At 44.1% G+C, this 27,965-nt stretch overlaps 1 protein-coding gene across 2 annotated transcripts in view; it reads right to left on the bottom strand.

The window, feature by feature from the left end:
* Positions 1-7,694: 7,694 nt before the first annotated feature.
* Positions 7,695-27,965, bottom strand: part of rcan3 (regulator of calcineurin 3) — a 155,187-nt gene continuing 134,916 nt past the window's right edge. For both annotated transcript variants that reach the window (XM_078237188.1, XM_078237189.1), the window contains exons 3-4: positions 18,553-18,724; positions 7,695-8,372 (exon numbers count right to left, since the gene is read on the bottom strand). In XM_078237188.1, the coding sequence (XP_078093314.1) occupies positions 8,215-8,372; positions 18,553-18,724 (330 nt within the window). In that variant the 3' untranslated portion in view covers positions 7,695-8,214. The remainder of the gene's footprint in view (positions 8,373-18,552; positions 18,725-27,965) is intronic.

Below are 27,965 nucleotides of genomic sequence, written 5' to 3'. Positions count from 1 at the left end.
CATGCACTTCTGAAAAAAATAAGCAGTATTTTGCCAGTTACAGCCATAAGATTGCATCAATATTTATTATAGCTTCATTAATTTGTTTAGATTTTCTTCCTTAAATGTATTGCATCCATTTAGTTAGACAGTCAAGGTGATTCGAGCTTGTGTTGTGACAGCAGCAGCAGCACGATTACACTGCTTCGTGACAGCACTGATGATTACTTCCAAACACTTCATTTTACTTAACAGACATGCACCCATGCATGACAAATACAAATGATTACAAATCTAAAAGTGTTCCGTTTATTGGCTTAATTGGCTACTAATATTGGAAACAAGAGAGAATGTGTGGAATTTTTGAGAAGAATTAAAGGTAGCTTATATCAAACTCCATGCATTACAATCAATTATCTGCTTGCTCAGTCATAACAATTGTGAATTTACCTGCTGTAACAATGGTGAAGGGAATCAGAAAAATTACATTGCTATACGAGACTCGTGTCATTATATCAAGGTGCACTTTATATAATTTATACAATGTCAATCCCGAGGAGATATTTTAACTTATTACACAATTATCAGACCCGAACATAATTGTGACCCTCCTAAACATGATTGGTATAAATGGAGTGTATAATTAATATATCATATCTGGTGCTTAACAATTGAATTCGCAGCATGTTTTCGTGTGTTTAAATGATGGAGATTGAAAGTTTCATTTTAAGTTAGGATAGGATTTAGCTAATGGCGGTTTGCAGATTGCCAAGTCGTTTCATATTTTAAGGCCTGTTCTCAGTCAATACCCCTCTCTCTCTGCTCTGGTTTAGCTCAGAGCTCTCAGAATTTGTTCTACCTTAATACAACTAATCCCCCGTATTTTATGACTGACTTTATCTTTTGGAAACTGCATGCTAAACTCATGTATTACTGCTACAATGTTGTGGAGATGCCGGCGTTGGACTGGGGTCAACACAGTAAGAGCTTTAACAACACCAGGCTAAAGTCCAACAGGTTTATTTGGTAGCAAATGCCACTAGCTTTCGGAGCGCTGCTCCTTCGTCAGATGGAGTGGAAATCCGCTCTCAAACAGGGCACAGAGACACAAAAATCAAGTTACAGAATACTGATTAGAATGCGAATCTCTACAGCCAACCAGGTCTTAAAGATACAGACAATGTGAGTGGAGGGAGCATTAAGCACAGGTTAAAGAGATGTGCATTGTCTCCAGACAGGACAGTCAGTGAGATTCTGCAAGTCCCCACAGCTTGCCTCCTGGACTTGCAGAATCTCACTGACTGTCCTGTCTGGAGACAATGCACATCGCTTTAACCTGTGCTTAATGCTCCCTCCACTCACATTGTCTGTATCTTTAAGACCTGGTTGGCTGTAGAGATTCACATTCTAATCAGTATTCTGTAACTTGATTTTGTGTCTCTGTGCCCTGATTGAGAGCAGATTTCCACTCCATCTGACAAAGGAGCAGTGCTCCGAAAGCGAATGGCATTTGCTACCAAATAAACCTGTTGGACTTTAACCTGGTGTTGTTAAAACTCTGACTGTGTTTACTGCTACAATGCCAGAGAAGTCATCCAGAAACGGACAAGGAGGTTGGCTCAGAATTTGACATGATGAAATTCATGATATTTATGTCATTCTCTACCTCCTTCACATTTTTGCTTTCTCATAGCACCCTGTATGGGAAATCCATTCTGTCTGAATAATTGAGCCAGATGGTAGATGCCAAGACTGTAATATTTTGGGGACAGAGAATAAAAAGTGAGGATGAGAACCAAACATGATTTGGTCCACGAAATGAATTCCGAATCACTTTAAAAGTACATTAATTGCAAGATTATTTCAAAGCATAGGGTAGATGTAATTGAAAGACATTTTAGGGAAATTTGGTGAATTAGATTTACCGACCATTCAATAGATTTTCTTTCCTCCTCAAACTAGGGCTGTGATTCCACGTATGCAGTAAGAAGTCTCACAACACCAGGTTAAAGTCCAACAGGTTTATTTGGTAGCAAATACCATAAGCTTTCGGAGCACTGCTCCTTCGTCAGATGGAGTGGAAATCTGCTCACATCATGTCCGCGTATGAGACAGCTTAAGATGCATTGATACACTGCCCTCTAGTGCTTCCCCAGTGTGCAAGTTTAGCAATTCCCATTGCTGCATTTCCTATGGATTAACTACACGGCTGGAGTATTGTGTGCAGTTTTGGTGTCCTTATCTGAGGAAGGATGTCATTGCTTTAAAAAGGGAGCACAGCGAAGGTTTACCAGGCTGATGCCTGGCATTGCAAGTCTGTCATATGAGTCGGTTAGGAATGTATTCATTGGAATTTAGAAGAGGGATCTCATAGGAACTTATAAAATTCTAACAGGGTCAGACAGGGTATTTTCAGAAAGAATGTTCCCAATTGTGGGGGAGTCCAGAACAAGGAGTCATAAATTTGAGGGGGAAACCATTTGGGGCTGAGGTGAGGAGAAATTTCTTCACCCAGAGAGTGGTCATTCTATGGAATTTATTACCACAGAAAGTTGTTGAGGCCAAAACATTGTGTGATTTCAAGAAGAAATATAGCTCTTGGGGCTAAAGGGACCAAGGGATATGGGGGGAAAGCGGGATCAGGTTATTGAATTTGATGATCAGCCATGATCAAAATGAATGGCGCAGCAGGCTCAAAGGGCTGAATGGCCTACTCCTGCTTCTATTTTCTATGTAAAATAAAACAAATTTAGGTGCATTGTTTAAATCATAGAACTGTTTCCCCCCCCCGCAAAATTTTGTCCCCAACATTAATGATCACATATTCTCCTCCTTCCTGTCATCACCATGTGGCCAGCCAACAGGACACGTGTCTGAAAGTGAGCCAGACAATCACAGCAGTACTGAAAAGAATGCTCTACTTGCCTACCTTGGGAAGAAGAGTTGCATTGGTCTTCTGAGAACCCAATTAATGGTATGAATTTAAACAGTGGGATTATGTCTGAAAACCCTACATTCTGAAAATTGCCACTTTGCTCACCTTGTTGTTCGTACATTTTGCTTTTGCTCTGAAGATAACAAATAAACAAGTGCAATTATTACTCAGTCAACATCTTTCACGCATTTTGCTGATTCTACAATGCAACATCCAGCCACACGACCGCACAATGTTGTCATTTGTGACAATCCTTACTTTGCAGAAATTAGCCGACATAATTAAACTAAGAGACCCTTGGGCAGGGGATGAGAAATAGACTGAAGGTTTGGTTTATTTCTACATCAAAAGTTACTTTGACAAGGAAACTGTTGAAAGAACTGTGTGCGGTTCATCATTATAAAGATTTTCCATTATTGTCGTGTCTGAAAATGGGATGAGTTCCACCCCATACCACTCATGTGCCCGGCACATTCCTGGATACATTGGGTGGGGTTATCCGCCCCCACCACCCCCTTCCCCGCTGCCCCCCACAGCAGGTTTTCTGGCAGCGGAGGCCGCTCAACATTGGCCACCAGTGGGATCTTCCAGTCCCGCCGATGTCTATGGCGTTTTGTATAGCTTGCCCATCCCACCACAGGGCGTGACCTTTGACAGGACCAGAAGATCCCGCCCACTATCATATACTTTCAAACAAACGGGATAGGACCAAGAGAAAAACAAAATGCAAGGATAATTTTTTTGTTACAATGAATAACATGGTTAATTGCTAATTATTCCCCAGTTTCTATTTAAGGGGTATCTCACTTTCCAAAGTGCAAAGAACATTAACCCTTCTCAGTCTCGGAGATAAATCAGTTCACATTATGTAATTTGACCCTGTTCGCTGCTAATTCCATCTAATTTAGCATTTTGGAAATTTATTTATGACAAATCAGCAGGACAATGTGTTGCAACTTATTGCCTAAATTTACTGCCTGTGACCATCTACATTTTACGCTGCTGATCTTAGCCTTGTTCTTTAAGGAAGTAAAGGCAAAGCATGTGTTAATATCCCAAGTTGCTCCCTTGCATCTCCCTATAGTCAGAGCTAAAGCAGCACCAGCATCTCTGACAAAGGGCATGGAAAAATGCAATATATGATTTCAATTGTTTGAGGTTTGCTACCCATTTTGTTCAGCTATTTACTTTGTTTACATGCTTACTCTGAACAATTCTTTGGGCAGAATTTAATGCCCCCTCCTGGGATCATTTAATCAGACGGGAGGCTATCTTCTTGCCTCTGCCCCAGTCAAGTCTGTGGAGGGATTTGTCTATGACCTACCCATGCTGCTGCCAATTGAGGCCTTGAATAAGTGGGTAATTAATGCCTACTTAAGGGTTTCATTTCACTGCCAGTAGTATTCACTCTCCATGCTGCTGTGTTTTATTATTCATTGCTACCCCTAATCACCTTGAACTGAGTGGCTTGGTGGGCTATTTCAGAGGGCAGTTAAGAGTCAACCACATTGCTGTGGGTCTGGAATCCCTCACCCAAAAAGGAAGGCTTCTCGTGGGGTCCCACTCAGTGCCTGATTGAGGGACCTGGCATTGGGAAGAGGAGGGCCACTGAGAGCCAGCCCCTGTCCTTGCTGCCAATTCCCCACACCGCAATCCACCTCCCACTATCACTCATCTGTGGCCTGCGTTACTTGGCAATCTTAGGCCTTGGGTGAGTACATTACTGGCAGCTGCCAATGTCTCCGCGGTACGCTGCCAAGCAATGAAAAGCTGCCAGCCTCTGATTGGCTAGCAGCTCTCACTGGGGGGACTTCCTGGGGCCCTTGATCTCAGGCAATGCCCACCATTGCCCAGGTAAATGCTTGACTGAAACCTTCTTCAAAATAAGCAATGTGGGGCTCTCGCTGGGTGGATCACTGCCCCCCTACATTAGATATTGTCCTGAATCTGCATTCCTCCCTGCAATCTGACTATCTATTTAGGTGGAATAACTGGCCAAAATGGAGATATGCTGACCAATGTGATAACAAATAATAACTGCAGATCATTATCATTTAGTTTTATGATTCCAATAATTTATTTATAGATGATCTGTTCTGGTATCAAGCCAATTTTCCTGATGGTAAGTGCAGATTTTCTGGGGATGAAAGAAAGATTCGCTGCAAAATACATGAGCACAGAAGAATATTTTATATTCCACAAAAAATGGCACTTTTCTAAATTAATTTCAGAGAATAATAAACTTATTTTTTCTTAATAGAATTGGAATTGTTAATAGCAACAGTTTGGCTATTTCAACACAGTTGGGTTGGGTGATGTGCAAGTTAGGTGGATTGGCTATGCTAAATTGCCCTTAGTGTCAGGGAGACTAGCTAGGATAAATACATGGGGTTACGGGGATAGAGTCTAGATGAGAGTGTGGTTGGTGCAGATTTGATGGGCCTAATGGCCTCCTTCTACACTGTATGATTCTATGAGTCTTCTATTCTATGAATCTACGGGTGGGGGAGCAGTGACAGTGAATTGCAGTGATGATCATGATGTGGGGATGCCGGCGTTGGACTGGGGTGGGCACAGTAAAACGTCTCACAACACAAGGTTAAAGTCCAACAGGTTTATTTGGTATCACGAGCTTTCGGATCACTGCTCCTTCATCAGGTGACTCACCTGATGAAGGGGCAGTGCTCCGAAAGCTTGTGATACCAAATAAACCTGTGCCCTTTAACCTGGTGTTGTGAGACTTCTTGCTGTGGTGATGCTATGCTGCCACTATGCTCTCTTTTCAGAAAAAATACTGCCCTCCCTTGTGCTGTCTGCTACACCGTCGAGCAGACAGTCCATGCAAGACCATTGGAAAAACACGGTCATTTGAAAAAGTAAATATACTTCTTCAAACAGAAAATGGCTGGTCCTTCAATGTGTGTCATCCCATTAGGCTCAAGTTTCCCTTTAGAACTGGCACCTCCTTTGTCGCTGCTGCGCTGCCCTGATCGTCTGGTTCAGTTCAAACCACTGTGATTCTCTTAGGATGCATTTTCTGCAAACACATGCTACCCGCTGGTGAGGTGGCACAGGCGTGCAGAAAACAAATCCAACCAACCAAATCCCGCCAGGACCTGGCCCTTCATTAAAGTCATGAGATTGCAATTGTTGGACAGGAGATTCCCTATGAGAAGTTGGGTAGTTAGCAGGACTGATTGAACAAGTAAGGGGTTTCAGAGAAAACTGGAAGCTGCTTTACATGCTCTTATGCACCTGGCATTGAAAATCTAACAATGTGATCTTGTACAGGCTTATATAAAGTGGCTATCTGAATGGTTTAAATATTTATTCAATGTCCTCATCAAAGCAAGGAGCTTGAATCCTGATTTAAAATTCAGAACCTCTTGCGAGTTAGGCCTTTGCTGGATGAAGGATTTTGCTTTGGATAATGCAGACAATCAGAACAATCTTTTTGAAATTGCTGCTGCAATTGGTTTTAAGGCAGAAACCTGCTACATGTTTAACTCACCCTGAAAGCTTAATTCAGTAACAAAGTGATCTACTTAAACCTTGTTGACTATGATAAAAAGGAGCTGTATTTGTAGAAATACTAGTATTTGCATTTTTAGAAATATTAATATTACAGCTACACAAATACTGCGTCAGATCTTTATTATCAGTCAGAATATAAGATTTGTTTTATATATTGTGTTCGACTAATTTAAAATCAAAATATTTAAATCCCAAAAATTCTCTGAAGCAGGTTTTGTAAACTGTATAGGATATTTGAATGTTACTATGTAAATATGTTATAGCCTCCTCGTAATTCAAAATTGCTTATCTACTGATTCCAATTTTTAAGAATAAACTATTATTTATATTGCTTAATTCAAATTAATGGTTAATTCATTTTTAAATGTAATAAATGACTATCAGACATAATTGTCGATAATTCAGTAGAAACTACCCAGCCGCAAGCATATGCTTCTCTTTATTTAAATAATTGTTCGAGTAAGTCTTTTGTTTTGGCAAATAATTAGGTAACATCCAGGCTTGCTCGTTAGCTCAGGGAACCTCTATTAAAAAATTGCAATACTTAGGCAGTAAGTCAAGTCATATTGTAGAACTGTAGAAATGGGTGGAATTTGCAGTAGGATGTCACACCATGACAATGCACTTGGCTTAAATCAGTGCCAAAAACAGAAAATGCTGGAGAAACTCAGCAGGTCTGACAGCATCTGTGGAGAGGGAATAGAGCCAACGTTTCGAGTCAGGATGACCCTTCGTCAGATCTGAAGACAAGGAAATTGGACAAGATTTATACTGTGGGGGTGAGGTGGGGAGTGGGCTATAATTGATAGGAATGGCATAGACAAAAGGAGGAAGGGAATGTAAATGGCGATGATAAAGGCTGAGATTGGTGCTAAGAGCTTAAATCGTTACTGGTCAGAACACACGATTGAATTGGATGAGACTGCACTGCACCGCCCCCCCCCCTTCATTGACAAGAGTGGCACTAGCTCAACTCAACCTGCAAACTGAGTGTGGACGAGCAATAAAGACATGCAACAATTACTGTTCTCACATCCTCTCCACAGATGCTGAGTGACTTACGGCTGGGCGCTTTCATATTCTTTGTTTCCAGCCAGTAAACTGACTTTGTAAAAGGAGCACAAACGGTGGAATGTTTCTCAACTGCAAAATTACGCTGCAATGCAGCATCACCTGACCACTGCTCAAGGGGACGGGGGGAAATGTTGGTGAAAAATACTTCACAACTGTTTGCTCTCTTTCTCTCGGAAGGTAATTGGAAGTGTTATGTACATGCCAAACTTTTCGCCTCGTTCTAATGGTGGTCGATACTTGTTCGGAACAACATTCAAAACAGATAAACACGCAACAACAGTGAGAACAACATTGCAAAAGGGACAAGAGCGACATTGACGTATCACATATCTACAAAGGGGCGGAAATTAAGCTTTGATCCAACACTGAAGCTGCGTAACGGTTTTATGGATTTGAAGCTTTCAGAGGGAAGGGGAAGCAATCCGTAAACCATCCTGCTATTTTGTTATCTGTTAGCTGACATCACTTCGTGCCCAGTGAGGTCTGTAACAATCTGAGTGAAGATGGAACAAAAAGCTTCAAAGCCACAAAAAAAAAGAAAATCCTTACAGTTGTACTTTTATTAGGCAATCACCTAAATTACTACTTTTTTTTATAACAATGGATAAACAGTCCTTAAGAGAAGAAGAGACAGTTGTTGGATTGTTGCTGCAGCAAATGATATGGTCACAGGAGGCAGATAGACTGAAGCTTCATTTTTTCATTGTTGGTGCATTATCTGGTCGTTTTGTCTGAACGATTTTTTGCTTTGGCAGTTTAACTGCACCTTCCTCTTCATTTTCGCTCTCACAGATATGAACCACAACACTCGGAGTGCCTTCCGTTCCTGTATGGACCTCATATTTGTCACCTACAGCACAAAGAATGAAATGCAACGATGACTTGATATTTTGCCCCAATAACAGCAAATCACTTACATTAGATGAAGGAATTTCCCCTTCTCTTCTGAAATTAATGAATGCATTTTCCAACGTTTGTAATCGAGTGTTATAAAGTGTAACATGGCAATGCCTTTCACATTCTGGGTACATGTGCATGCATTCATTTGTCTATAAAAGGGAGACAGAATGACTGATAAAAGCTGAGATGGTCCCAGTTGTATAATCACAACATTTACTTAAATACTTGGAAAAAATTGAGCATCTTTGAATATATTCATTACTTTATTAGGATTGTAAGTTTTAATATCCTAGATACTTCTTGTACTCCAAAGTGGGGAACTGGGATGGTTATGGGTCTTTAACCATGTCCGACCCATCTCCCACACTGCTGCCTTTAACCTTTTAAAATTCCCTCCCAGAACCATGATAACACATTTAAAGGATCATCCTTCGTAATTTCCATCAACTCCAGCATGTTGCCACCACCAAACACATCTTCCACGCACCTCCCCATTATCATTCTGAAGAGACCATTCCCTCCATGACACCCTGGTCCACCTTACCAACTTTCATCCCCTTCCCGCAGCACCTTCACATGCAATCGCAGGATGTATAACACCTGCCTGCTCACCGTCCAAGGCCCCAAACACTCCTTCCAGCTGAATCAGCAATTCACTTGCACTTCTTCCAATTTGGTCTACTGCATTCACTGCTCACAATGCGGTCCCCTCTACACTGGGCAGACGAAGCGCAGACTGGGTGACCGCTTTGCGGAATGCTACTGATCAGTCCGTAAGCATGAACTTGACCTTCAAGACACTTGTCATTTCAATTCACCACCTTGCGCTCATGCTCACATCTCTGTCCTCGGCCTGCTATCATGTTCCAATGAAGCATGACACAAACTGGAGGAGCAGCATTTTATATTCTGATTAGGCACTTTACAACCTTCTGGACTTAACATTGAGTTCAACAATTTCAGAGCATGAACTCTGTCTTCCACTCTGATATGTTTTCCCCAAACCCCTCCCCCGCACAGGGCCAGTCATTAACCTGTTCTTATGTTTTGCATTCAGAGGATGCTGACCTTTGTTCTGCTATTAACACATTTGGCTATCTGGCCTTTATATCACTATTAACACTTGCCTGAGTCTTTGACACTATCATTAACGCTCCCTCTGTCTTGTATGCATGACATCTCTGCCAAATCTCTCCTGTGCTCCCACCTATCCCTGACCTTCCATTTGGTTCTACCTGCTCCAATCTTTCGCTTCCACAGTATATAATCCATCACATTTCAATCTCGCTTCAGCTCTGAAGAAGGGTCAAAGAACAAAGAAAATTACAGCACAGGAACAGGCCCTTCGGCCCTCCAAGCCTGCATCGACCATGCTGCCCGACTGAACTAAAACTCCCTACCCTTCCGGGGACCATACCCCTCTATTCCCATCCTATTCATGTATTTGTCCAGATGCCCTTTAAATGTCACTATTGTATCTGCTTCCACTACCTCCCCCGGCAACGGGTTCCACGCACCCACCACCCTCTGTGTAAAAAGCCTGCCTCGTACATCTCCTTTAAACCTTGCCCCTCGCATCTTAAATCTATGCCCCCTGGTAATTGACTCTTCCACCCTGGGAAAAAGCTTCTGACACGGACTCAAAACATTAACTCTGTTTCTTTCTCCACAGATGCTGTCAGACCTGCTGAGCTTTTCCAGCACTTTCTGTCTTTATTTTATATTTTAACTGGGAACATTATTTGCAGTAAGAAGTTTAACAACACCAGGTTAAAGTCCAACAGGTTTATTTGGTAGCAAAAACCACACTTCTTACTGTGTTTACCCCAGTCCAACGCCGGCATCTCCACATCAACATTATTTGCCTCAGGGAACTGTTTTCAGGATCCACTAATACTTGGCAACAAATAGACAATTAAAGGCTTCAAGATGGATCACATACACTTACTTTTAAACAGAACATTATCAAAGTGGCATCATGATTTCTATGTGGCCAGCTGTGTGTGACTTGCTTTCAGCTTCAGCTGACATTATTCAGACTTAGCGCATCCTAAAATAACTAGTCTCAGATTAACCAATGCAAACTTGTCAGAGTGGACTTAGATTTTTCCAGTAAAACCTGGCGATTCAAATGTTAGAAATGCTGCTTGATGAGATTAGACACCTTTATGTTGTCAATGCCACTTGATATATTTCTATTTTTTCAACGGATGTAGATGTCATTGTCTAGACCAACATTTATTGTCCATTCCTAATTGCCCTTGAGAAGATGGTGGTGAGCCACCGCCTTGAATTACTGTGTACACCCACAGTGCTGTCAGGAAGGGAGTTCCAGGATTTTTGACGTAGTGACAATGAAGGAACAGTGATATATTTCCAAGTTGGAATGGTGAGTGGCTTGGAGGTGAACTTCCAGGTGGCGGTGTTGCATGTGTTGCTGCCTTTGTCCTTCTAAGTGGTAGCAGTCATGGGTTTGGAAGATGCTGTCTAAGGAACCTTGGTGAATTCCTGCTGTGCATCTTGTAGCTGGCACACACAGCTGCCACTGTGCATCAATGGTGGAGAAAGTGAATGTTTGTGAATGGGGTTTCGATCAAGCAGGCTACTTTGTCCTAGATGGTGTTGAACTTCTTGAGTGCTGTTGGAGCTGCACTCATCCAGGCAAGTGGAGAGTATTGCATCACACTCCTGACTTGTGCCTTTTAGATGGCGGACAGTTCCATTTCTGGTTAATGGTAACAATCCTTAGGATGCTGATAGTGGGGGATTCAGTGATCGCAAATCCATTGAATGTCAAGGGGCAAAGGTTAGATTATCTCATGTTGGAGGTGGTCATTGCCTGGCACTTGTGATGCAAATGTAACTTGCCACTTGTCGGGTCAAGCCTGGATATTGTCCAGGTCTTGCTGTATTTGGATATGCACTGCCTCAGTATCTGAGGAGCTGTGAATGGTGCTGAACATTGCGCAATAATCAGCAAACATCCCCACTTATGACCATATGATGGAGGGAAGGTCATTGATGAAGCAGTTACAGATGGTTGGCTCTAGGACACTACCCTGAGGAAATCTGACAGTGACGTTCTGGAACTAAGATGACTGACCTACAACAACCACAACCATTTGCTAGCTATGGCTCCAACCAGTGGAGAGTTTTCCCCTTGATTCGTATTGACTGCAATTTTGCTAGGGCTCCTTAATGCCACAAACAATCAAATGCTGCCTTGATGTTAAGGGCAGTCACTCTCACCTCACCTCTGGAGTTCAGCTCTTATGTCCATGTTTGAACCAAGGCTGGAATGAGGTCAGGGCCTCGTGAGGTGGCCCCGGCAGAACCCAAGCTGAGCATCAGTCAGCAGGTTATTGCTGAGGAAGTGCCACTTACCAGCGCTGTTGGTGACCCCTTCCATCACTTTACTGATGATCAAGAGTAGTCTTATGGGGCAGTAATTGGCCGGGTTGGATTTGTCTATTTTTTTGTGGACATACCTGGGCAATTTTCCACATTGTTGGGTAAATACCAGTGCTGTAGGGGCATGGCAAGTTCTGGAACTCAAGTCTTCAGTACTCTGGCGGGAATATTATCAGGGCCCATTGCCTTTGCAATATCCAGTACCTTCAGCTATTTCTTGATATCATGTAGAGTGAATTGAATTGGCTGAAGACTGGCATCTGTGATGCTTGGGACCTCTAGAGTAGGTCAAGATGGATCATCCAATTGTCACTTCTGGCTGAAGACAGTTGTAAATGTTTCAGATTTATCTTTTGCACTGATGTGCTGGGTTCCGCATCATTGAGGATGGGGATATTTGCTTAATTAGGATCATAGAGTCCCTACAGTGCAGAAGGAGGACATTCGACCCATCAAGCCTGCACCAACAACAATCCAACCCAGGCCCTACCCCGTAACCCCATGTATTTACCCTGATAATCCCCCTAAACGAAGGGGCAATTTAGCCTGGCAAATCCACCTAAGCAGGACATCTTTGGAATGTGGGAGGAAACTGGAGCACCCAGAGGAAACCCACGCAGGCATGGGGAGAACATGCAAACTCCACACAGACAGCGACCCAAGGACAGAATCGAACCCAGATCCTTGGCACTGTGAGGCAGCAGTGCTAACCAATGCCAACATTGTCCACCACCATTCACGACTGGATATGTGATAGGACTGTAGAGATTAGAACTGACAGAACTAGTCTTTCCCATGCTACGTATTGACTGCGATTCTCCCATTTACCTGAAAACAATTAGCACAGCGGGCCGGGAGAATCGCGTGGGGGGATGCATGGAATTTGCGTGAGAGTTTGCTCCCTGCTAGCGTATCCCAGTGCTGGATTTGAGGCGCGGTCTGCTCCATGCCGGAAGTCAACAGGAAGGCAGGGCTAGCATTTAAATGACATCTTAAATATCATTTAAATGCTATTAGCGGGCCCAAGACTGAATTCTCCGGGCCCTCTAGCCTCTCCCACCCCGCCAGAGTGTTTCACTCCAGTGGGGACTACACTAGCCTGACCCCGCTGGTGAAGAGGTGGAGGGGCAAGTGGGGCTCCCCAGGGGATCGGGCAGTGGGGGGGTGGGCATGGGCATTCAGGTAGTGCCAACTTGTGCCTCCAGCACTGCCCAAGGGGCAAAGTGTCCAGGCCCAGAGGGCACCTTGGCATTGCCCACCATAGGGCAGTGCCCAGGGGGGGTAGCATATGGTGGTGGTGCTTGATAGGGGTGGGGCCTCAGGGGAAATTGGTGAGGGTGGTGGTCCCGTTGCCACGGTGCCATTGGGATCGGTCAACTACGGTGGGAGGCCAGTGATCGGGTTGGGCTGAGGAAGGGGGAGTCAGCCAGGTTGGTTGGGGAGGGGGGGGGAGGTTTGCTTATTTGGGGGTGTGGGTATCGGGACTGCTGGGGGTGGGGGGTAACTGTTGAGGGGGGGTTGGAAATCTGGGCGGTCCGCGATGGCGGGGGGGGGGGGGGGGGGGGGGGGGGGGGGAATGTGTTGGGGCTGGCCCGAGAATAGTCAGGGGGCCTGCGATCGGGCCATGAAGCAGGAGGGTCGGTGGGGCAGCACTGTGGGGGGTGCGGGGCTGGCCAGCGATGGAGCCAGCCAGCAATCGGGAGGCTGACAGTGCGGGGCCACTGCACATGCGCAGAGGCTGACTGGTTTCAGCCTCCCGGGTAGGAATAGGCCCCGCTACCTGATTTATAATGATATTCACGATTGTGGCCTCTGCATTGCACAGTGTGTGGGAGATTCTAGTGTGAACTCCCACTGAAACAAAACAGTGTGAATTACTGCAGTTTTCTTGCAAATTCAAAACTTAGAATTTTTTGGGAGAATTCCGGCCATTAAGAGGGAGAGCTCCTGGGAACAATGTGGGAGGGGAACACTGATCCCAAAAATGATGTTCGGAAAAGTTTTTCCACTTTTTCCTTTAGGATTTAGAGTTCTCGGAGGAGACACAGGCTGGAAATGATGTCCATCAGGGACATGCTAGAAATGTATTTTTAGATCACCTAGCGTTTCAAACAAGAACTCATTTGTTAAAAACACGACGGCAGATACAGGCTCTGTAAATTTTCAGAGGCTTTGCGAAGCTATTCACAGATGATGCATTTCTGGCATAACAAGTTTACATGGGCAAAAGCCAATTTAAATGTGGAATTTATAATGAGAAGTTGTTGTGAAAATGGTGACAACAAGCAGCCAAGTTGAGCAGACAGAAGATGCACCCAGAGGCAAGATGTGCAATATGTAAGTGAAATGTCGCCTGAGTGACTCCAGTTTCACTTACGCTGGCGCTGGTCAATGTTCTTCTGTTTAGGTTCAGGTGTGTGGCACCTAATCTATTGCTCCTCCCGATGGTACACCACCCGCCACCCCCGGAAACAGCGTCAGTGTGGAGTCAACATGCCCCCCCCCCCAACCCCCCCCAGCCATAAAACGCCGCCAGGCCAACTAATGACATTTCCCACCCTCTGGAGCTGCCAGCAAATTCGACTGGCTGTCAACTCCATCAGTCCTGGCAGTGCCAATAAAGGCATCAGTGGTTGCCTCCGATCAGCAAAGGGTAGCACCCAAAGAGTGACCTCCCCCTTCCTTCCTGCCCTTTAAGCCCATAAGTTTAAAAGTTTTTAAAAAATCAGGCTTCCCACTTCTGCTCTGCTGGGTACGCCAAGTGTGAGATGGCACAGACAGTGAATTATCAGGGACGGTTGGCTTGCTAACAAGCCTCATTGATCCTTGAATTTTCTTTTCAGTCGGGTAGGTGGGCTCTCAATTTCGGCCCCCCATCCCCACCCCTACCCCGCCCACATTCTGGGGAAGAGCTCAGGAGTTGGCGGGAAGGTGGGGGGGTTGGAATGCTCTCCCTATTTTACATGCTCCCCCCCTCAAGGAAACACATCCATTGGAGACACATTAAATTCAGCCCCTGGAGAGGGAGGATTGGGGAGTCACTTTACCCATTTTAATACATCCTGTACTTGCTTTACAATAAGATTGGCTTTGATTTGTGGATATCTCAATCATTCCAAATGGCTGAAAGCACAAGTGGCTTGATTTGATCATAGAATCCCTACAGTGCAGAAGCAGGCCATTCGGCCCATCGAGTCTGCACTGATTCTCCGACAGAGCATCTTACCCAGGCCCTATCCCCGTAACCCCAAGTATTTACCCACCTAATCCCCCTAACCTGCACATCTTTGGAGTGTGGGAGGAAACCGGAGCACCCGGAGGAAACCCAAGCAGATACGGAGAGAACGTGCAAACTCCACACAGATAGTCACCCAAAGCTGAAATTGAATCCGGGACCCTGGCGCTGGGAGGCAGCAGTGCTAACTACTGTGCCACTGTGCTGCCGTTCCTTTCTAAAGGTGAAGTTGACCTGGGTGTGCTTAAAATATTGAGTTATCTTCCTACTCTTGACAGTTAAAAATGCAAAATTTCCAATGATAATTCTAAAGGGTTTTAGAAGCTTTCAATAAAATAGTTAAATGAATGTGCAAAAGACAAGGGTTGGATTTCCTTTGAGAATGCATTTCTGGGTCGGGCTATTTCATGGCTTGTAAACTGTGACTTTGCCCAGGATATTGGTCTTTTCCTGCAGGGTTTAGGTTCACAGTATTATTGCAGGAGGAGAGTGGATGTGGAGGTGGGCTGTTGAGAGGACCCGCCTCTATTGTTGGCAACAGCAGCAAGCCTTCTGTTTAAAGGCCCCTAAGCCTGACCCCTCACCCCTCTACCCACACCTCCTGCTACCCTCCATGCACCCTCATGTATCTTTCACAGCCACTCACCCAGTATTTATTATGTACTGTTCTCAGATTTTATGCAATATAAATGGAAAATACTTATATCCCTTGGGGCAAAACTCTCACCACCCAATAAAGGTCTCAACTAAAAACACACTATCACTGATACTGAGAAAAAATGCATTCTGCCATCTGAAAAAAAACCTTGTAATACTTGTAATTCTATTAGCATGTGTTAACAAACCACAAACCAAATGCACAGTTATTATAACCTCTTAAATCTGCCATTCATTCCACGCTGTAACTCTTGAAACTTGAAGTACTTGAAACAAATCCAAGCATTCATAACGGTCAAAGCTGTCCAACCAATAGAGTACTCTCTGAGATGGAAAGAACAGAAGGTACTCATTGTAATTTCAAAGCAGAGTGCTTGTCAACCAATGAAAAGGAGCAGGTGATTAGAATTTTTTCAAGCACTTTAATTCAGCCCAGAGCTCTCACTCCATTTAAATCACACTACAAAGGATGACACCACAGGTTGACAGGATAGTTTGTAATATTTATCACTGGATCAGGGTACTTTTTTTCCATTGGAAAAATGCTGTAATATACGTAAACAATTACACAACGCTGGTCAACATCTGCATCTTGCAGGACAGATCTCTAGTGGTGAATCACTAGTCAGAATGTTCCCGCCAGTGAGATCTTCTGGTCCTGTCAATGGCGTACCCCGCTGGGGGTTTTCTGGAGGCATTGAGTGGAGTTAATGGGAAATCCCATTGACAGAAGATCCCGCCTCTGGCAAACGGCGGGCCTCTTCCCACTGTGAGAAACACACCACGGGGAGGCCAGAGAATCCCATCCATTGGATTAAAACACATCTACATTATAATACTGTATCTAATTATTACACCCGAATGCTTGCGAAACCCGCACCACCAATTGAAAATGGTATACTGGAGGAAATCCCATTTTCATCCCCCATTTAAAATGTGGAACCCCACCTCGGCACTTTGCAGACTAGGCATTCCCAACCCACAAAAAGGCCTGAGGAAATGCTGTGTCAGAGTTTTACAGTACAGAAAGAGGCCCTTTGGCCCATCATGTCTGCGCTGGCCATCAACAATCAACTCCAATCCCATTTTCCAGCACTTGGTCCATAGCCTGTGGGGTTAGGAATGCAAAGGAAGATTGGATTTCTGCCAAAAAAAAAATCCAGTGTGGCCATTTTCACACCGAAACATGCCTTCAGACAAAAGCAAAAGTCAAGAAATGCCCTCCCTGGGTAATTCACCTGCAGGGCAAATGCCATTGCATGCCATAACATTGCAACATTCAATCTTAACATCTTTAATTTTGATTTAAAAATTAATAAACTTGTAGCAACAAATCTGATCTGCACACCACAGCATTTTGCTTTTGCATAATTTTTACACTATTGAGTGAGAATGCCTGTTCAAAATGCACAATGAATATTCAAAAAAGCTACTGTCATAGACCAGCAGATGGCACTGAAAACTGAAAAGCTATTCATTGTTTAAATATAAATAATCCATATTCTTTTCCTTTATTGGGTTACTTCAATTCGGGTGACAGTAAATATTTTGCCTGCATATCTTTGTGAAAATAAAAGACTCAATCAAATGCTTACAGAATCATAGAATCCCCACAGTGCAGAAGGAGGCCATTTGGCCCATCAAGTCTGCACTGACCACAATTCCACTCAGGCCTTATCCCCGTAACCCCATGTATTTACCCTGCTAATCCCCCTGGCACGAAGGGGCAATTTCTCATGGCCAATCAACCTAACCTGCGCATCTTTGGAGAGCTTATCCCCAAAGAATTGGTAGCAAGCTCAGGTCAACATCTGATAGTAGGTGCTTAGTAACTGAACCACAACAGATGTCAGCTCAATGCATCTCAGATCTAATCCAACTTGGAATGTTTCTCTGTGGGGCAATGGTTTCACTGCAGATTTAAAAAATAAACTTTGGAAGAGTGAATCTTTGAAAGATCTCTCAAAAGGAAATGTTCACCCTCTGGGATGGAGAATAATCTTTCCCCGACTGGGGAAAAGGCAGTCTCACTGATCGCTGCGCAGCACATCACCTTTACTCTTTTTTTATAAGTCATTCATGGGACATGGGAGTTGCTGGTTGGCCAGCATTTATTGCCCATCCCTAGTTGCCCTTGATCAGAGGGCAGTTGAGAGTCAACCACACATTGTTGTGGCTCTGGAGTCACATGTAGGCCCGACCAGGTAAGGATGGCAGTTTTCCTTCCCTAAAGGACATTAGTGGTGAACCAGATGGGTTTTTCATATAATCGACAATGGTTTCATGGTCATCAGTAGATTCTTAATTCCAGATTTTTTTTATTGAATTCAAATTCCATCATCTGCTGTGGCGGGATTCGAACCTGGGTCCCCAGAACATTAGCTGAGTTTCTGGATTAATAGTCCAGTGATAATACCACTAGGCCATTGCCTCCCTTAATCATAAATATATTGGTAGAAAGTTGGCTACAGCCAACAAGTAATAAATACACTGTGGGCTATTGAAACATAAATGCTCAGCTCCCAGGCACGTTTGCAGTCCAATGCCACCTGCTGTTTGAGCTTGATTCGGCTTTGTGGGCTTAGAACATTTTTGTCAATGTTTAGTGAATATAATTCTCTAAAGAAGAGATTGTACATTTTAGCAGCAAGTAAAAACTGACAGCAGCTGTTTCACTGCACTTAACTATGGGATTATAATCAACATATTTATTTAATGCCTTCTCACATCAGTTTTGGAATTCTAAAAAAAAACTATGCTTACAACACATGCATACTAAATCTACAAAATCATTCAATTTTTCTTGACTCATAAAGCTGTGTCCCACCTGGACCAAGAGTAGCAATTGCACGCAGAAGATCATAATTAATGGTGGGAGTAGCATCTTCAATCGGATGCCATCCAACTGGAGGAGAGGCTGGGGGTGAGATGAGGAATTGTTTCACAGGTGGAGGTGGGGTCAAGTACATGCTTTTGACGTCATCTTGGCTGTTCTGGACCTGAAAAATACAACCCATTAAGACATGGAAACTCTGATTACCAAAATTTGCTTGATAAAATAAGATGGTTAAAGTTGCCATAGCAGAAGAGTTAAGGATTTTCCATTTAATTATATTACCTCTTCTTCCATTCTGTGGCCAGGAAGGTTTATTAAATGTTTCTTGTTCCTAATATGCACACCATGGGTGGAACTTTCTAGCCCTTCCCATGGTGGGATCTTCCGCGATCAAATCCCGGCGGTTGGTTCCCCGACGGCACGGCTAGCGAAGAATGCAAATGAACATTGACTTCGGCAGGACTTCAAGGGCCCACCGCTGGCCAATGGCAAGCTGTCTCTGCCGTGGGGTCAAGGGGTAAAATCCAGACCCATGTACTCAAAGGCCAAGGACTCAAATAAAAAAAAACTTGTCACATTTTCACAGGTCAACCGCACTTAACCATTTTTACTTCGGATCTCTCAATCTTTCCTCTCTCCAGAAAGACATTTACATGTCTCCACTTGCCCAGTTCAATGACTTGCTAAGTAACACTTATTTTGTATTTTCATTATTCTTTTGGCGAAGAAGTTCTGGCTGATTTTTCTCTTTCTAACTAATTTCTAATTTTGTGTTTCCTGGAACCTGATAAACTAGAAGCAGACATTCAATCTCTCAAAGCAATTCTGCCATTCAATTGGATCATGGCTAATCTGTATTTCAACTCCATTTACATATCCCTAACTCTTCATATCCTTGCTGAATAAAAATCTATCAAATTGAGTTCTGAAATTCGCAATTGACCTAGGCTCAAATGCTTCATGGCTAGCAAGTTTCAGATTTTCACTGCTCTTTTCAAAATCACGGCTGAATAGTTTTTTTTATACTTTTCCAATTCAATCAAATCAAATCCAATTCAGAGTCTCAACAAGTTGAGACATTTCAGATCCAGGCTGACAAGACAGGGTGAGCGACCAAACCACCCTGTCCTGGGCCTGATCTACATGAGCCAAGCTGATTGGAGAAGGGGGAGGTTCCTCCTCCAAGACTTGAGCTCATTTGCATCTTAGCCAAAAGGCCGAGGTGCCGCTTTAAAAAATTGCTTCATATGAAACATATGAAGCTTCAGTCTAACTTAATGACCTCAACCAAGTGCGGCCGACCATGGGCTGCCGACCATACTACACTTGATCTTAGCCAAAAGGCCGAGATACGGCTGAATAGTTGAGCTCTACTTTCCACCAGGAGCATAGTTCCTCTTTCTCTGTCTCTCTCTCTTCTCTCTCTCTATCTAGCTACCCTACTTCAAGGTGCTCCTGGCTGGCCTCTCGGCTTTACCCTCGTTAAACTTTAAGTAATTGAAATTTTGTCTCCTGTGTTCTAACTCGCACCAAGTCCTATAATCCAATTTACCCATCAACCCTCTGCTCACTCACTGACAAAAGCTCCGGGTTAATCAATGCCTTGATTTTAAAAGGCTCATCCTTGTTTTTAAATCCCTTCAATGCCCCATCCCTCCCTATTGCTAAACTTCTCCAGCCTTGCGACCATCACCGTTTGAGCATCCCTATTTTTAAATCATTCCACCATTGGTGGGTGTGCATTCAGCAAACCAAGACCCTGAGCTCTGGAAATCCCCAGTCACTCTTTCATTCTTGAAGCAGCTCCTTACAACCTCTTTAATCAAACTTTGGGTCACCTTCTTGTTAGAATGTATTGGATGTAATGTGATCAATGGGAACAAGATGTAAGGGTCAGCTGACCCAGTAAACCATGGAACCAATTACAGAGTGATGTAATAGTCAGCTGACCAACTGATTCACTATAAATAAAGAACTATGTAGAATTGCGGAGAGCTAGGAGTGGCCCAGGGCGAGGCCCCAAATTTGGAGTAACGATGTTTCTTTATTAAACCCTTTCTTTGATTTATAAGTTGGAGTAAGTTTTGTTGTTTTCATTAGCTGCATTTTGAAGAGTTCCTTCTGAAGAAACATTCTATTATATCTGCTTATGTGGCTCAGTATCTAATTCTGCTAACACTCCTGTGAAGGTCCTTGGGATGTTTGATTAGATTAAAAGGCACTACATTAATATAAATTGTGTCTGTTTGTGATGGCATGCTGTATTATTGCTTCATTTAACACATAAGGGTAAATTTCTCAGTTCCACCCATGATGATTCCTGCCACGGGTAGGACGGAAAATTGATGGACCATCTAAAAGTCTGTTTAAGTTTATTTATTAGTGTCACAAGTAGGCTTACATTAACACTGCAATGAAGTTACTGTGAAAATCCCCTAGTCGCCACACTCCGACACCTGTTCAGGTACACTGAGGGAGAATTTAGCATGGTCAATGCACCTAACCAGCACGTCTCTGCCTTAGATGGGAAGTTCTGGTCTCGAGCTGGGTGCAACCAGAAAATCCCACTCATACTCTCTCTTTTGATTCTGTAATAATGCCCATGACTTACATCGGAAATCCCTGATTGAGCTCCCAGTGGGACTCATAGAATACGAGTTCCCTTGGTGATAGGTAATTACCTAAACAGGTGGAACTCATATCCAGAGCCCTTTATAAAGCAGGGCCCTGACTGTGTCCTATATTCTATTGTGCCAGTAGGGACTTGTATACACACACCACATGCTTGTGGTTTTAACTTTTGCTTTATAAAATGAAACACTGTTCCTCTCCAGTTGGCCTCTTGAAGCTATTATATTGGCGACGAGGTGCAACGAACGTTGCTGTAACCCTGCTCAATAGATCTGGTAAGACTGTAACGTAAAGGTCTAGAAATGCCATTTTTCGGGCAGTTGGAGCCATATGACACGAGTGTTGAGGACTGGCTGCAATATGTGACGGGAATGAGGTACTTCTTCAGGGCAAATGGAATAGAAGGCGATAACTGGCAAAAGGTCACCCTAATGACAACTTGTAGGGCTGCAACTTTCAGTATTATCAAAAGTCTAATGTATTTGGAAATGTCGATTCCAAGACAAATTAGTAGAAATGGTGACAAACCCCAATATGATCCAAAACCATTTGTTATTTTTGCAATGGAAAGGTTCAATGCAACAAATAGATTTTCAGGGGAACCAGTGACGAAATTCCTGACAGGGCTGCCTAAATTGATGGGACACTATGAGTACGGGCCCAGCATTATTTGAAATGTTGAGAGGTTGTTTAGTATGTGGCATAAATGATTGAGCAACCCAAAGGAGGCTTTTAACAGAGCCAAAGCTAGACTGAAAAAAATGCCATAGGACTAGCCTTATCTCGCGAAGATGCAGAGAGAGGAGCACAAGCGCTGCAAGGACCCATAGATAACAACGTCCTCAGATTTGGACAAACTTCCGACCGCAGACACAAGTCCCCAGCTGAATGCACTCTTGACCCCCCACTGCAATTCCTGGGGCATGATAACCCCCAGGACTTACAGTGTCCTCCCATGGTCCTCCTTAATTGACCTCCCAGGGGGACTCGTAGAATACGAGTTCGCTTGGTGATAGGTAATTACCTAAACAGGTGGAACTCGTCTCCCGAGCCCTTTGTAAAGCAGGCCCCTGAGCGGGTTCTTTATTCTACTGTCCTGGATGGGACTTCTGTACACATACCACATGCTTGTGGTTTGCAGTTTTGCTTTATAAAATAAAACACCGTTCCTTTCCAGTTGGCCTCCTGAAGTTATTACAGAATCTTTACTCTGTGTAAGTTACAAGATCCAGAGCATATCTAAACTTTGGTTGGATTGGCATCTCTTCAAGATTTTCTCCAATTCATTAATGCATTAAAAAAAGGCACTGATCTCAAAACTGTTTCTACTTACAACCCTCTTCAATCTGCCCAATTTTTATTCATGACTTTCTCTTTTTTCCTTTCCAGCATTAACATCACCTCATAACCTGAGCTATGAATTGCCAATGGAAGCTGACCAGAGATTCATTAAAATCCCACTATGCAATTTAAGCTGCATTTTCCTTGACCACCAGTTACACCTTTGAAAACTTACATCAGATCAATAGAGCATAACATCCCCTTTTCAATCTAAGTGACTGTCCTTTAACAGGTTCTGTATTCCCAACCACCCAAGTGTTGAATTTCTTAAGGCTTTGCTAAATCAGATCATCTATCAGGGGCCAGATATTGGCTGAGGAGGCATGGCTCATACACATAGAAACATAGAAGATGGGAGCAGGAGGCGGCTATTTGGCCCTTTGAGCCTGCTCCACCATTCATTACGATCAAGGCTGATCATCCAACTCAATAGCCTAATCCTGCTTCCTCCCCATAACCTTTGATCTCATTCGCCCCAAGTGCGATATCCAGCCACCTCTTGAAAACATTCAATATTTTACCATCAACTACTTCCTGTGGTAATGAATTCCATAATCTCACCACTCATTGGCTGAAGGAATGTCTCCTCATCTCCATCCTAGATGGTCTACCTTGAATCCTCAGACTGTGACCCCTGGTTCTGGACTCCCCGACCATCAGGAATATCCTCCCTGCATCTACCCTGTCTAGCCCTGTTAGAATTTTATAAGTCTCTATGAGATCCCCCCTCATTCATCTGAACTCCAGTGAAAACAATCCTAACCTCTCATACATCAGTCCCGCCATTCCTGGAATCATCCTGGTGAATCTTCGCTGCACTCCCTTGAGAGCAAGAACATCCTTCCTCAGAAAAGGAGACCAAAACTGCACGCAATATTCTAGGTGTGACCTCACCAAGGCCCTGTATAATTGCAACAACACATCCCTGCTCCTGTAGTCGAAACCTCTCACAATGAAGGCCTACATACCATTGCCTACTTTACTGCCTGCTACACCTGCATGCTTACCTTCAGCGACTGGTGCATCCAGGTCCCGCTGCACTCTCCCCTCTCTCAATTTACAGCCATTCAGGTAGTAATCTGCCTTCTTGTTTTTGCTTCCAAAGTGAATAACCTCACATTGAAGATGGGTGCATTTTCAGGTTGTGAACCTGCCCTTGGATGGAAACAGACCAATGCGTCTGACTTTGGTAAAGGTGAGGGGTCAATTGGTGAGAGGTCAGGAGTGACAACCAATGAGTGGCTTTAGAGTGGGCATCATGAGACTGGAGGCAGGCCACCAGAGAAATGGGCCATGGTCTGGGTTGACTCAGCAGTCGTCACTGTGGCTGCCGTTTGTGCATGGTTTAACAAGTGAAAGCATCTGAATCTTCGAAATGGCCAGAGCAGATGGAGAACTTGAACCCAGGATGGAGTAAAGAAATGCCCATGTTTATTCACATTTCAATGCTGTGGGATAGACTTACTTCACAACTCCCACCTTTGTCAATCAAATAAAACATCAACTGCGTTGCCAACCTGTTTCCAACACACTGGAGCTGTTCAGCATTTTGCGACCTTAGAAGGGCAGCACGGTGGCACGGTGGTTAGCACTGTTGCCAGGGACCCAGGTTCGATTCCCGGCTTGGGTCACTGTCTGTGTGGAGTTTGCACATTCTCCCCATGTCTGCATGGGTTTCCTCTGGGTGCTCCAGCTTCCTCCCACACTCCAAAGATGCGCGGGTTAGGTAGATTGGCCATGCTAAATTGCCCCTCAGTGTCAGGGGATTAGCTAGGATAAATGCATGGGGTTATGGGAATAGGGCCTGGGTGGGATTGTGGTTGGTGCAGACTCGACGGGCCAAATGTCCTCCTTCTGCACTGTAGAGATTTTATAATTCTATGGTTCTGAGGTAAACTTTGAGGCAGCTGCGCAGTTAATTAATGATGTGGGCAGCTTCACTCTGCTGCCTCTCACCCCCATTCTCCTCTTCCCCTCACAAAAATCAGCAGGGTTGGGGGTCAGAGGTGGGATGTCATGACACATGGAGTGAGATTTTCCAGCCTCCCAACCATGTGTTTCCCGCCGGCGGGAGGTGGCGTGCTGTTAGCTGTCGGTGGGATTCTCTGGTCTTGCCACTGCCAATGGGATTTCCCATTGATGTCACCCACATTGCCGCGAAACCTGCGGGCGGGGGCGCGCTGCTGGTGGGACCGGAGAATCCCACCGGCATGAATGGCCGGAGAATTCCAGCCGTGATGTCAGCGTCACTCTTTCTATTGGCCATCTCCAGTCTGACCAGTTCCCAACAATGGAAATTCCTCTCCAGGTGTTGAAATATAGTGGCATTTGCTGTTTCTAAAGACCTGGAGCTCTCTTCTGGACACAGTGAATTTACAGAATGCGAGTTAAAATTTCTCATGGTGATCACCAGATTATCTGGTCATTATCACATTGTTATACTGGCTGTGCTCTGCATATTCCTTACATTACAACAGTATCGACACTTCAAAAGAATTTAATTGGTGTCAAGTGCTTTGAGATGTCTGATCATGATGAAAAGTACTGTATAAATGCAAATCTTTCTCTTTCATTACCTGCTTAAACTAGATGTTTGTTTTAATTTAAAAAAAACATTTTTAAAGCTATTAATGTTGGCTTTGCTCGATGAGCCAGTAGGTTGTGGGATCAAACTCAGCTGTAGGACTGTGTAATCTACGTTGACATTCCAGTGTCTGAGATACAATCTTTCAGAAAAGACCACCTACTGCATTAAAGAACTATTCAAAGGAGCAGAGAATTCTCCTGAAGACCTGGCCAACATTTCATCCCCCAGCAAAAGATGGCCACCTTACTGAAAATTGGCTGGTTCATTGATATTCATATGAGTCATTACTTTACAAAGGTAATTTGTTGGAGCAGAAATCCCCCGAGGGACTTTTGTGGGCCTGCAACGCGTGTCAAGCGCAGAAAGGGTGTCAATAACCAGGGAGCCAGAGTTTAGACCGAATAGGCATCATTATTATTTGGATAAGTCCATTGCATCTTCATTGGCAGCTCACCTTCAGGATAGATGCTTGGCCTGCAGTACGCCGGAGACAGGTCCCAGGAGGAGGGGGTGAGTGGTAGGGCAGGATTGGGAGTATGATAGGGCAGGAATCACTCCTGCTTTCTGCTAGCTACACAGTAAAAACCTCTACATTTAAAAATCAAACTTTACTAGTCACTCATGAAGCTTGAGCAGAATTTCACTTTTGCTCACCTGGTCCCTATCCAATTTCGATAAGGGGATCGAAGACAGCCAACCAAGTACTGGCTTGAGGTTTCTCGGGAGTCCCTGACAGCTCTGTAAAAGAAGCTTCATTTGAGGAGCACCTGATTCACGCAGCCACCAGGATGCCTGAGAAATGGCTTCATGCAATAGCCACCTGGATGTCATAGTTTGGGCAAGGATGATTGGCACTCAAACTTGTTAAGTTTATTTATCAGTGTCACAAGTAGGCTTACATTAGCACATCTTTTGGACTGTGGGAGGAAACCCACACAGACACGGGGAAAACGTGCAGTCTCCGCACAGACAGTGACCCAAGCCGGGAGTTGAACCCGGGTCTCTGGCGCTGTGAGGCAGCACTGCTACCACTGTGCCACCGTTCCGTCTTGACCCTTATTTCAATTATTTTACACTTTAACATCGGTGCAGTGGGGTCCAACTTCTACCCTCTTGAAGAACCTTGAAATATCTCTGATAAATAAGACACTGTAAACACAAATCTTTCTTTTACCTGCTTGATATCATCTTGCTCATTTTCTGCTGATTCTGACTTGTCAACATTTTCCTTTCTTGCCTGGACAGATGTAAAGTCAGATGCAAAGACAGATGTAAAGTCACTATTTAATAACTTTCCTACTTTAAGTCTCCCCAGATTCCAGCTTGCTTTATCAATTTTAAGTGGAAGAATATGTTCTTTCATTTAGACACACATATACATCTCCTATGTTGTTCTCTATCCCCTTGTGCTTTGTATTTCTGTGGCATTAGGGTGTTCAAGGCTAAAAGGGTTAATGTGTGGGATTGGAGATACAGTACCACATGATGATGTAAGAGGAGTCCATAAGACCATAAGACATAGGAGCAGAATTAGGCCACTCAGCCCATTGAGTCTGCTGCACCATTCAATCATGGCTGATATTTTTCTCATCCCCATTCTCCTGCCTTTTTCCCATAACCCCTGATCCCCTTATTAATCAAGAACCTATCTATCTCTGTCTCAAAGACACTCAATGACCTGGCCTCCTTCTGCGGCAAAGAGTTCCACAGGTTCACCACTCTCTGGCTGAAAAAAGTCCTCCTCATCAGCACATCCTTTCTTAGATACGGGGCCCAAAACTGCTCACAATACTCCAAATGAGGTCTGACCAGAGTCTTACAAAGTGTCAGAAGTACATCCCTGCTCTTGTATTCTAGACCTCTTGATATGAATGCTAACATTGTATTTGCCTTCCTAACTGCCGACTGAACCTGCACGTTAACCTTAAGAGAATCTTGAACAAGGATTTCCTAAGCAATTCCCCATTTAGAAAATAGTCTATGTCTCCATTCCTCCGTCCAAAGTGCATAACCTCACACTTTTCTGCACTGTATTCTATCTGACACTTCTTTGCCCACTCTCCCAGCCTGTCCAAGTCCTTCTACAGCTCCCCCCGCTTCCTCAATGCTACCTGTCCCTCTACATATCTTTGTATCATCTGCAAACTGAGCAACAGCGCCTTCAGTTCCTTCTTCCAAATTATTCATGTATATTGTGAGAAGTTGTGGTCCCAGCACCGACCCCTGATGGTAGTCACCGGCTGCCATCCTGAGAAAGACCCCTTTATCCCCACTCTCTGCCTGAGTGATATGATTAGGATGAGCCTTGTGCGAGAAAGCTCATGGCTGAGATTGAGTAACACCTGCAGGGCTGAATTTTCCCATCCCGCTGCAGGCGGTACCCCACGCTGGGTTCCCCAGTGGTGGGACAGGCGAGCCACACAAAATACTGTAGACATCAGTGGGATTGGAAGATCCTGCCAGCAGCTAATCATGAGCTGCCACCAGAAAATACACCGTGGGGGGGGGGGGGGGGGGGGGGGGGGGAGGAGGTATGAAAAGTCCCGCCCGTAGTCTTGTACATCTGTAAAAAATTATGTTTACACAATAAACCAGTTATTGTTCAGGTATACCTATGTCTCTGTAACCATTCCTCAGTCAGTCACAACCAATATGCAACATGGTGGCAGCAGTGAAGGACCCTGTAAATGTCCAAATATCAATTTTAAAAAGGTTTGCAAGTCTGACTGGACAAAGGGATGGCAAAACTGAAGATTTCAGTAAAGACAGCTGAAAATTGCCAAAGAAGCTTCACAGAAGACATGAAGGCTGAGAGGCAGAGAAAAAAAATCTACTGCTCAGCTTA

This window comes from Mustelus asterias, chromosome 21 (assembly GCF_964213995.1).
Source record: "Mustelus asterias chromosome 21, sMusAst1.hap1.1, whole genome shotgun sequence".
NCBI classification, from domain to species: domain Eukaryota; kingdom Metazoa; phylum Chordata; class Chondrichthyes; order Carcharhiniformes; family Triakidae; genus Mustelus; species Mustelus asterias.
The sequence above is the reverse complement of the archived record's forward strand: the minus strand, read 5'-3'. Positions and strand labels throughout refer to the sequence as shown.